The 12,679-nt window shown below is 43.2% G+C and overlaps 1 protein-coding gene across 1 annotated transcript in view; it reads right to left on the reverse strand.

Annotated features, from left to right (window-relative positions):
• LOC125458529 (Kv channel-interacting protein 1) overlaps positions 1-5,236 on the reverse strand; it is a 495,719-nt gene extending 490,483 nt beyond the window's left edge. Inside the window, exon 1 of the mRNA XM_048543880.2 lies at positions 5,047-5,236. Within this exon, the coding sequence (XP_048399837.1) occupies positions 5,047-5,125 (79 nt within the window). The 5' untranslated portion in view covers positions 5,126-5,236. The remainder of the gene's footprint in view (positions 1-5,046) is intronic.
• Between the last annotated feature and the right edge of the window lie 7,443 nt (positions 5,237-12,679).

Below are 12,679 nucleotides of genomic sequence, written 5' to 3' on the forward strand. Positions count from 1 at the left end.
ATTTCTGAGATCTCCTTACGTATTTGCTTCTCAATTTCCTACTGACTATTTGAATGCCTATAAGACAATCCAAACAAGCTGATCCTCTCCTTCTTATTTTCATGTTCCACCCATATAACTTCAATGGACAGTCTCCCAGGAATATCCCAGCTGTCTGCACATGGTCCGTAACCCTCTATTCCCTGCCTGTTGGTGTCTTGCTGGTGTTCAGTGATGTGTAAGGAAATGAAAACTCTGGTACAACTTTTCGATAACATTACAGAACTGCACAACACTGAGGATAAATATCACAATGTGGACAGAGTTAGAAGAGACTAGAAGTATCACTCTCAAAAACAAACTAGAATCAGACCCTCTGATATTGGATAGACTGGGGTTAATTTCCTTTAGAGCACAGGAGATTGAGAGGGGACATGATTGAGATGTATAAAATAATGAGGTGCACAAATAGGCTAGACAGGAAGCAACTTTCCCCTTTATGGGAGGATTAATGCAGAGGCATTGACTTAAAGTAGGGGGAAGAAGGTTCAGAGGATATGTGAGGACAGATGTTTTTCACCTAGAGGGTAGTGGGAATCTGGAATATACTACTTGTAAGACTGGTAGAGACAGAAACTCTCATAACATTGAAGGGAGCATTTGGATGTGCGCTTGCAATACCAAGGTACACAAGACTATGTTAATGAAATGTGAGGCTGGATGAACACAGCAGGCCCAGCAGCATCTCAGGAGCACAAAAGCTGACGTGTCAGGCCTAGACCCTTCATCAGAGGTCTGCAGTTCCCATTATCACTACACAAGACTATGGGATTAGAATAATTAGATGGCTGTTTTTGACCAGAACTAACATGTTGGGCTGAATAGTGTTGTAGATCTCTATGATAGATTAATCTTCAACTGATGTAAATAAGATCAGAGCCTGGCATATCCACGATTATCAAGTACAGCTGCATTTTATGTATAATAAGTAGTGTTACTTTGGATGTCTAATTCTGAATATAGTCACAAATTTCTCCTTTAATTCAGCCAGTTTGCCTCAAGCCCAAATTCATAGCATAGCAACAAACCACACATTTAAAACAGGTGAAGCAGTGGCATTCTGGTAATGTCACTGGACTAGCAGTCTGGGAAACAAAAACAAAAATTGCTGATGAAATTCACCAGGTTTGGCTCTGGCACATCTGTGGTAAGAAAGTAGTTAACACTGAGTCCAGTGATTTTTCATCAGAACTCTTCTGGAGATGTGGGTTCAATCTCAGCATGATAAATGGTGACAAATGGTAAACCCAACATAAGCTAGTAAAACCCACCTGGTTCACTAATGTCCTGAAGGGAAGGAAATCTGTCACCCTTAACTGGTCTAGTCTACATCTGGCTCTAGACCTACGGCAGTGTGGTTGAGTCTTATCTGCCCTTTCGGAAGGGTAATAAATGCTGATCTAGCTAGTGATCCCACATCCCTTGAACAGATAAATTGATATTGCAGGCTGATTCCAGAGTTGAGACATTGAGTAATTAAGCCTTTCAAAATGCGAAGGAATTTTGGTTATGTGAATTGTCCACTGTCTATTCATTTTGGTTAACTAGTTGGTTATTCCTCTAGTCGAAGTCCATTAACACTCAAGGAGAGAGATTCACCTTTAGCACCTTTAAAAGCATAATGAGTTTTGATTGGTCCCCTTTGCTAATGATTCACATTCATTGTCTGCACTCTCATTATCTCACTGTGTTTGCAACATCTGTGCAATTTACGCAATTTCCTAATCCATGGGAAAGTCCACCAGGTGATTTGTTTAGCTATTCCTTGTAATTACACTGTTTAAGATTCTAAGCTGTGACTAGCTTGTGAATCATGCGATCTGTGGCAGCAAACTTTAAGTCTAGCAAAGTCTGTTGTTAAATTCACAAAAGTATAAATTAGAACAATTTAGAATTGTGGATGTGACACATGATTAATTTCATATGTTTATTATGGTGCATCTTTAGGCAGGAGTGGTTATGCTTTTGGTATATATCACTAGAGTGGAAATGGTGCAATATCTCACAGGCATTGTTTGGACATTGCTTCAATTTTTCCTAAGGTTACTGGCTCCAACATATATACTACTTCTCTAACTGTCTATTATTGTTACCAAATTCATATAAGTGAATTGTGTTAGCTAGTCCCTTACTCATGGTAGGTGCTCTGGTGATCTGATAAGAGGAAAATGAAATACAACAGCAATTGGATCTCCAGGAATAGAATCATAAAATCCCTACTGTGTAGAAACAGGCCATTCAGCCCATTGAGTCCAAACCACCCCTCCAAAGAGCATCCCATGCCTACATTTCCTACTATAGACACAATGTGCAATTTAGCATAGCCCATCCACCTAACCTAAACATCTTTGGACTGTGGGAGGAACCCCACACAGACACAGGGACAATGTGCAATTTCCACACACAGAGTTGCCTAAGGCTGGAATTGAACCCAGGTCGCTGGTGCTGTGAAGCAGTAGAGATAACCACTAAGTCACCATGCTGCATGAAGCTGGTGTTGACAACACTAAGCAATAGTGTTTTCCTCCTCTTCTTAATCCTCTTATTGTGTCACCTCTTCTTCTTTCTTTCCCTCCTCCACTCCATCACCCTCTACTGTCTTCTTCCTGTCCATGTCTTCCTCTTTTTGTTTCTTAACTGCTCTATATTGCAATCTTTTTCCTCACTTTTATACTGATGATGGTCTCAGCATCATAAGATATGATTATTTATCTTATCTCTTGTCTCATGGCCAACAAAATAGACACACAACCTGCAAAACAAGATAATTGGAATAAAAGCATTATCTATGCACCAGCTTTATCAAATCATTTGCTAAAATTTCCTAATAATCTCCAAAACCTTTATACACACAGTTCAGACTTCTCTCTAGAAAAAAGATGCTCAAATGTTATAACCTTTTTCTGATCATTTTGCAACACCAGCTGAGTATCAACATCATGAATACATTTTTGCACCTTATCCAATGTTTTTATCTAACATGCAGACAAGACACGTGCATAATGATCTGAATGTGAGTAAACTGAGAACAAAATTGTACACGACTCTCCAAGTGTGCACTCACTGAGAGCGAGAACTGTACATAACTCTGAGTATGCTGTAAACTAAATGAGAGCCGTACACAACTCTCTCTCCAACGTTTGACCAGAACTTTACACAAATCTCTGCATGGTCTAAGAATCAGAACAGTACACAACTCTGTTTGCTCTAACCAAGGTTCTTTACAATTTGAATAAAACATCTGCTGTTGAATGGAAAGTTTAAGGGACATATGCGGAACAAGTTTGTTGTGCAGATAATAGTAAGTGCCTGGAATATGCTGCTAGAGCACCTAGTAGAAGCAGATATGATAGCAACATTTCAGAGCCATTTAGACACACACATAACAGGAAGGGAAGAGGGATATAGGCATGTGCAAGTAGGTGGGATTAATTTAGAATGGCATCACTGTCAGCACAGACCTAGTGGGCCTGTGCTGCATGGTTCTATGTCCTTTGATTGTTCTGTGCCTAGAAATAAAGCCTAGTGATGAGTTTGCATTTTTGGCTTTGGTCAATGCGAATTTGTGAATCTACCCCTAAATCCCATCACTCCCACATCCCATTTGGTGTCTCTAATCCTTGGTCCATCCAGCCAGATCCAGCAGCTCACACTGAAACATGTTGCAAGACATTTGATATTTGCAGGCCCAGATGGCACTTGGTTCATGTCATTGTGTAGTTCTTTGTAATTTTCCTCAGCATTAACTGCATTTCCCAGTTTGGCAAAAGAGAAATGTTTGATGAGATAAAAGGCCCTATAAGACAGGAACAAGAATGGTTCAATAACAGATACAGCAAGTTCAGAATTGATTGTAAGATCAGGCAAGAAAAATATGAAGCTAATTGTTTCCTAAAGTGCATATTCACCTTGTGACAGGAGTAGATCTCTGTATTCCTTAAACAGACTCCGTCTCTAAGAAAAAAAATCCTACTTATCATTTCACAAGATCTGTCAGCTGTGGGATAATCAGGGTACATTCATTCTGTTAAAAAAACAGACCGACACATTTCCAACATTAGCCATACAGTAAAGGTGACTCCAGTGGAACAAAGCCTTCTCTGAATTCCAGCAGGCCTACGGACTGAGTAAGTCCAGAAAACTCAGCCACATTCTGGGGCCATGTCCCAAGGAAGAATCAGGTTGGTCCTTGCTCCAAATACAATTTGTACCCAGCCTCTGTTGAGATGGAAAGAAGGACAACACCAGATGCAGTGATAAGCAGTTCCACATACAAACAGGCACAGTATGGAGGTTTGAAAACTGCGAATTGGCAAAATCCCAGTTGTATCAACAAAGCCAAATTCGGAATGGTCTGAGCGCGGGGGCAGAGGCCTCGTTAAACTTGCACACAACACGTTCTTAGTTTGTCGATATTTGAATGCGAGGTTTTATCTGCTCGACACCGCTTGGTCCTCTCAGTTTGCATCGTCCAATCCGAACAAATACAGTGAATGGTGAGGGAGGGTGCGCAAAGAAGGAGTTTGGGGGACTGGGGACAGAGCTCTCTGCTGTTTCCAAATAGATTGTCAGCACTGCAACATGTGAATGACTGCTCTTATTCCAAACCAGCGTTAGTAAAGAGGAGCTGTTCTTAAGGACAGGACCGAGCTATTGATTAGCTCCCCCCCCGGTACAATACTTCACACGTGTCGCATGGGAAACTGTCTGAGCAATACTTTCTATCACTGCCTAAAGCCTGTCTCATTCGAACACAGGCTGCAGATACAGCATTTATCTCGACGCCTCAAAGCTATTTATTATTGATACAAGTTTCACCGAACATTGCGATATGAAAACCTCCAGTCTCTCGTTCATGCCTTACTCACAAACAGTTCCACCGCCGGATCGGGGCCTCTTCACTCCCATTTCATAGCTTTTTAACGATCAAAATAAAGCTAATATCAATGCTAATCAAAAAGTGAGCATACACACACAGGGAGGCAAGGGGTGTAAACCAGCTCTTACCTTTCCTGAGGGGGCCGCTAACCAGCCTGACCACAGACTGGATGAATTTAATAATCTGATGTCTACAGCATGCGCTCATTTCTCAGCCCCAGTTCAGCTTCAGTTTACAGAACTCCTTGGCTTCACTCGATCCCTTCTCGCTGGCTGGATCAACGCACCGCTGCCGAGTCCTTCTAGATCTGTGGGCAGCCAGGAGCTTGGTCCACACTGCAGCTACTTCCTGGCGCGATGTGAGAAGCGCAATCTGCACACCCCTCCCCTCCCCTCCCTAAATCACACACACATACACACAGACCCCTGCTTTCCACACTCTACAGGGGGATGATTCACCCACACAGCCTCCCAGTGAAGCAGGCTGACTGCCCATATTCCCTTGTCCAAAAGTTGCAGTTAGACATGAGGAACTGAGGATGGGGTCGAGGGAAATCTAACTGTTCAAGCGTCAGCATCCCGCAGCATCCAGTCATTGTCATTTCCTGAAAATCTGACCTCCCCCATTTTAAGAGATAATGTACATATTAACGTCTTTGCTGAGAGCAAATCCAATCAGAGATTTAGCCCAGGGATTCACAGGGACAGTCAAAGAAAGAGATCACTCAGTCCAGCTGCTTCTTCACGCATAAACCCAATCCGGCTCATTCGCTCACTCCACCTTCCGTAGATTATACCCCTCAACTTTCGGTCCAACTTATTTTTAAATCATTCATGGCCTCTTCCAAGCCATGGCAATAAGTTTTATTGTGTGTTTATTATGCAAGATTAAAGTGCGTGGGATTAAGGGAAGTGTATTGAGATGGGTAGAAAACTGGTTGGCAGAAAGGAGACCATTTGGGAATTAATGAATCCTTTTCAAATTGGCAGGCAGTAACAAGTGAGGTGCCACAAGGATCGGTGCTGGGACCCCAGCTGTTCACAATATACATTAATGATTTAGATGAGGGAACAAATGTAACATCTCAGATACCAAGTTGGGTGGAAGGGTAAATTATGATGAGGATGTAGACTCTTCAGCATTATCTGGACAGGATGGGTGAGTGGGCAAATCAATGGCAGATGCAGTATAATTTGGATAAATGTTTTGTTATTCACTTTAGAAGCAAAATCAAGAAGGCAGATTACAACTTGAATGGCTGTAAATTGGGAGAGGGGAGTGCACAGTGGGACCTGGGTGTCCTTGCAAATCAGTTGCCAAAGGTAAGCATGCAGGTGAAGCAGGTGGTAAAGTAGGCAAATGCTATGTTGTCCTTCATTGCAAGAGGTTTGAGTAGGAGCAGGGATATGTTGTTGCAGTTATACAGGGCATTGGAGCGGCTGCACCTAGAGTATTATGTGCAGTTTAGTCTCCCTCTCTGAGGAAGGACGCTCTTGCTCTCAAGGGAGTGCCTCGAGTATGGACTGACGTAGGAGGAGAGATTGACTCAGTTAGAATTGTTTTTGCTGGAGTTCAAATAAATGAGGGGGGGGGTCTCATAGACACTTATGAAATTCTAACAGGACTAGACATAATAGATGCAGGGACGATGTTCCCAATGGTGAGTGTGTCCAGAACCAGGGATTAGAGTCTGAGGATTCTGTGTAGACCATTTAGAATGGAGATGAGGAGATATCACTTCACCCAAAGGTGAGCCTGTAGTTGATGCCAAAACATTGAATGCATTCAGGAGGTGGCTAGATATAGCACTTGCGGCAAATGGGATCAAAAGTATGGGGAGAAAGCAAGAATAGGCTATTGAGTTAGATGATTAGCCATGATCAGGATGAATAGCAAAGCAGGCTTGAAGGCCTGAATTGCCTTCTCCTGCTCCTATCTTCAATGTTTCTATGCTTCTATGTATCCCACGTGGGCATTGCCACATTTATTGTCCATCACTAATTTCCCTTGAACTAAGCAACTTGGTCAGCCATTTCAAAGGGCAGTTAAGAATCAGACACATTGCTGAGGTTCTGGAGTCACACATAAGCTAACAGCTTGCCCTCCCAAAAGGACATTAGGGTTGGGGTTTTGAAATTTGAATTCGATAATAATGGTCTGAAATGGCCAACTGACAACCAAGTAACCATTGTTGTAAAAACCCATCTGATTCACTGACATATTTAAATGAAGGAAATACGCTGACTTTATCTGGTCCAGCTTGCATGCGATTCCAGTCTCACAGCAATGTGGTTAACATGCAATTGCCTTCTGAAATGGCCAAGAGTGTTTAAGGGTACCTGGGGATGGGCAACAAGTGCTGCCCTTGACAGTGACATCCACATTCCATACTAGAATGGTTGCAGAAATGAGAAATTTCAGTAATGAAGATAGAATGAATAAGTTGAGACTGTTCTTCTTGGAGAGAAGAGGGTTGAGAGGAGGTTTAATAAAGGTTTTCAAAATTGTATGCAGACTAGACAGAGTAGTAAGGAAATAGCAATGACACTCTGAAAGCCAACACCCTGATGTACAACATACACAAAGTGAATCTCCCAGCGTGGGGTAAGAGAGTAAGATGGGGGAAATTCACTGGAGCTACTAAAGGAGGATGTCTTGAAATTCCCTTTAGATCCCTCCATCTCTGTTTCTCAATTTCTCCATTCTGCATTGTAGAGGCAGAATACCAATGGAATTACCAGATAAATAGTGCACGTTCATGTCAGCGAAACTGAGGATTGGTCACAATGAAACCAATGGTGCTTCCTTTAAACAGGATTTTAAACTTCCTTTAAAAGGAATGAATATCCTGAATGTTTTGACATTTTAACATCTTGGGAATAGGAAGTAAATTTAATCTCAGATTTCTTTAAACTTTATCCTTGGATGCAGCAGAACAATTCATAGATTGTCACCTATTCTCTCTCCGATCTGCAACATACTGCACAATACATGACAAGCAACACCATTGAAATTGTACAAAATAATATTTAATTGGTACAGAGGATATTACAATATCTGGTCAGATGTATGTCACCAAGTCATACAACAAGAAAATATTGCATTTATTTATTGCCTCAAGCAAGATAAAGTATCCTCAGATGTTGTGCACGAGTCATAAACATGATTTGACACTAAACTAAACATTATCTAGAAAACAAAAAGCTTGCTTGAGGTTGTGATAGATTTTAAAGAGTATCTTAAAGGGGAAAGCAATTAATAGAAAGCGACTGAGATATGATAGGAGGAACAGATCATGGAGAAATTTGAAAACCATGATGAGAATTCTAAAACCAAGCCAGTTCTAAGTCAGGAATCAGTAATCACAGAGTGAAGAGATAATGGGAACTGCAGATGCTGGAGATTCCAAGATAATAAAATGTGAGGCTGGATGAACACAGCAGGCCAAGCAGCATCTCAGGAGCACAAAAGCTGACGTTTCGGGCCTAGACCCTTCATCAGAGAGGGGGATGGGGGGAGGGAACCGGAATAAATAGGGAGAGAGGGGGAGGCGGACCGAAGATGGAGAGTAAAGAAGATAGGTGGAGAGGGTGTAGGTGGGGAGGTAGGGAGGGGATAGGTCAGTCCAGGGAAGACGGACAGGTCAAGGAGGTGGGATGAGGTTAGTAGGTAGCTGGGGGTGCGGCTTGGGGCGGGAGGAAGGGATGGGTGAGAGGAAGAACCGGTTAGGGAGGCAGAGACAGGTTGGACTGGTTTTGGGATGCAGTGGGTGGGGGGGAAGAGCTGGGCTGGTTGTGTGGTGCAGTGGGGGGAGGGGATGAACTGGGCTGGTTTAGGGATGCAGTGGGGGAAGGGGAGATTTTGAAACTGGTGAAGTCCACATTGATACCATATGGCTGCAGGGTTCCCAGGCGGAATATGAGTTGCTGTTCCTGCAACCTTCGGGTGGCATCATTGTGGCAGTGCAGGAGGCCCATGATGGACATGTCATCAAGAGAATGGGAGGGGGAGTGGAAATGGTTTGCGACTGGGAGGTGCAGTTGTTTGTTGCGAACTGAGCGGAGGTGTTCTGCAAAGCGGTCCCCAAGCCTCCGCTTGGTTTCCCCAATGTAGAGAAAGCCGCACCGGGTACAGTGGATGCAGTATACCACATTGGCAGATGTGCAGGTGAACCTCTGCTTAATGTGGAATGTCATCTTGGGGCCTGGGATGGGGGTGAGGGAGGAGGTGTGGGGACAAGTGTAGCATTTCCTGCGGTTGCAGGGGAAGGTGCCGGGTGTGGTGGGGTTGGAGGGCAGTGTGGAGCGAACAAGGGAGTCACGGAGAGAGTGGTCTCTCCGGAAAGCAGACAGGGGTGGGGATGGAAAAATGTCTTGGGTGGTGGGGTCGGATTGTAAATCACAGAGTGAAATTGGTTTGAGTTTAGGCATGGAGATCATGGATTTGAATGATCTCAAGTTTGCAGAGTATAGGACCAGGGAGGCTGCCAACAAGTGCCTTGGAATTGTCAAATCTGAGTGAGCAAAGGCACGGATAACAGTTTCAGCAGCAGCTGGGGATAATTGTTCTGAAAGAGTTAATGTTGAAGCTGAATTTGCTCTACACAATCTGATTGTGTTTGGGTCGAGTAGCACTTAGATGTACATGAGCTTCCAATGCAGACGGATGTCACATTCCTGGCTCCTGACTAATATTAATTAATTGTTAATTGTACTCGTTGAGATCAAGCCATAAATTATAAGGCCCAGGAACAGAATTTGACCATTCTGCCCATTCAGTCTGCAATGCCATTTGATCATGGCTGATATGTTTCTCAACCCCACTCTCCTGTCCTCTCCCTGCAAACCTTGACCCCCTTAGTAATTGAGAATCCAGCTCAGTCTTAAATATGCTTAATGACTGCCTCCACAGCCCTATACCTGAACAAATTTCTCCTCATCTCAGTTCTAAAGGGTTGTCCCGACATTCTAAGGCTGTGCCCTCAGGTCCTAGTCTCTCCTGCTGATGGAAACGTCTTCTCCACTTCCACACTATCCAGTAAGTTTCAATCAGATCCCGTTGTCTTTCTGAACTCCATCAAGTATAACCCAGAATTCTCAATCGCTCCTCATACAACGAGCCTGTCGTTTCAAGGCTAGAATAATCATAGAATCCCTATTGTGGTGAAGCAGGTCATTCTATCAAATCTGCACTGACCCTCTGAAGAGTGTTCCTTCCAGGCCTAACCTCCTACCCTATTACCCTGCATTTCCCATGGCTAAACCACCTAGGCCTGCACATCCCTGGACACAATGAACAAGTTAGCATGACTAATCTGCCTAACCTGCATATCTACGGACTGTGGTAGGGAACCAGAGCACCCAGAAGAAACCAGCAAAGAAGTGGGAAGAACATACAACAGACAGTCGCCCAAGGTTGGAATCGAACCCAGGTCCCTGCTGCCATGAGGCAGCAGTGCTAGCTATTGTGCCACCCCAGATCATTCTTGTAAACCTTACCCGGACCCCCTCTAAGACCAGCACATCCTTCCTTAGATATGGCACCTGAAATTCCTCTCAATGTTCCAAATGCGATCTGACCAGAGCCCTATGTAACCTCAGCAGTATATTTCTGCTCTTGAAACATCGCGCTCTCAAAATGAATACTTAAGTTACGTTTATCCTAACTTTCAACTGAACTTGCATTTTAACTTTCAGAGAATCCTAAAGCAGGACTCCTACGTTCCTTTGTGCTTCAGATTTCTGGAGCCTTTCCCTATGTAGAAAATAATCTACACATCTGGATTTCTTACCAAAGTGTAAAGCCTCAGACATTTTTCCCCACTGTATTCTATCTCCCACTTCTTTGCCTACCCTCCCAGCCTGTTTAAGTTCTTCTGCAGCCTCCCTGCTTCCTCAAAACTACCTGTCCCTCCAACAATCTTTGTGGCATCTGCAAACTTAGCAACAATGCCCTCAGTTCCTTTATCCAGGTCATTAAAGTATAACATGAATATTTGTGGTCCCAACACTGACCCCTGCAGAATTCCACCAGTCACCAGCTGCCATCCTGAAAAAGACTCCTTTGTCTTCATTCTCTGCCTTCTTTCAGTTAGCCAATCCTCAATCCATGCCAGTACCTTGCCCCTAACACTTGAGGCGAAGGAATATCCTGGGGACAGTGACCATGCTAAGATAGAATTCATCCTTCAGTTCGAGAAGGAGAAGGTGGAATCCATTGTATTGGTGTTACAATTGAGTAAAGTGACTACAAAGACATGAGAGAGGAGCTGGCAAGAGTCGTTTGGAAGCAGAGCCTAGCAGGAAAGACAACGGAGCAACAACGGTGGGAGTTTATTATTTATTATATTTAATAGCATCATGTGTGGCAACTTGTCAAGTGCCTTTTGGAAATCCAAATAGATCACATCCACTGGCTCTACTTTGTCTAACAGATGTTATTGGGATAACATCCCATTGATTTCAATATTCTCTATAATTTAAATGCTCTTATCTGCTTACAGAGGTATGCAGACACTGCCTTAAAACTTCCTGCCCAACTAGAATTAGGTATAAACATTGTAAATCTTTATCTTCCTGCACAGGGGTATGTGGAAACTGTCTCAAATAAGATTAGGTGGGAAGCGTTCGAAAAGGTGTGAGACTTCTGAAATCCTGTAAAGTATGTAACTTCTGTTTTTGTTAACAGGGCCAGGGTGCTGACTTTTGTTCAAGTCACACACTTCATTCAGCGACTTAAAATTGCATTGTCACTTCGGTAACTTGAAATCACCACCTGTCGTTAAGGATGAATTCTATCATAGCATGGTCACTGTCCCTAGGACATTCCTTCGCCTCAAGCTCCCTAATCAAATCAGCTTCATTACACAACACTAAATCCAGAATTGCCTGTCCTGTAATGGGCTCTTCCACAAGCTGCTCCAAAAAAATTCTCATCGACATTCCAGGAACTTTTTTGGGGGGTCTGCTATCAGCCTGATTTTCCTCTCCACCTACATATTGAAATTCCCCAGGATGATTGTAACAATGCCTTCCTAATTGTTTTTTTCTGTGTCCTGATTTATTTTCTGCCCCACATCCTGACTAATGCTAGGGGTCACGTATATAACTCCCATCAGGCTCTTCTTTCCTTATTAGTTCCTCAACTCAATAGCAAGATGTGAAATAGACACACAGATTCTGTGTCTTTCTGGTCTATTTCACATCTTGCTATTGATTCAATTTCATTTCTTACTAAGAGAGCAGCATCACACCCTTTACCCATCTGTCTGTCTCTTTGTAGGAGGTATCCTTGGGGCTCACTTGCACCAATATCTCTGTGATGTATATAACATCATAACCACCAATTTAAATCTACACATTTCTTACAAGCTCATTTACCTTGTTTTGTATATTGCCCCATGCATTTAAATACAACACCTTCAGGCCTGAGTTGAAAGCCTGCCTCCCTCTTCTCATGGTTGTCCCCTTATCTACTGTGCTTGAAGTTAGATTTCTGTCTCTTTCAATACTCCCTGTTCTAGTACTTGTTCTAGAAAATTTAAAAACCTCTCCTGAGCCGTCCTCCCCTGTAACTAATTCAATGCCCTTGTGACCACCTTATGTTGTCTTTCAGCTGGAATCTGGTACAGGATCAGTTTCAGGTGGAGCCCATCCCAAAAGGTACAGTTCACACCAGTCCCAATACCGATGCCAATGCCCTGCAAAATGGAACTCTTCCTTCCCACGCCACTCCTATAGCTACATGTTTAGTTCCTAATCA

The sequence above is a fragment of the Stegostoma tigrinum genome, chromosome 13 (assembly GCF_030684315.1).
Source record: "Stegostoma tigrinum isolate sSteTig4 chromosome 13, sSteTig4.hap1, whole genome shotgun sequence".
Taxonomy (NCBI): domain Eukaryota; kingdom Metazoa; phylum Chordata; class Chondrichthyes; order Orectolobiformes; family Stegostomatidae; genus Stegostoma; species Stegostoma tigrinum.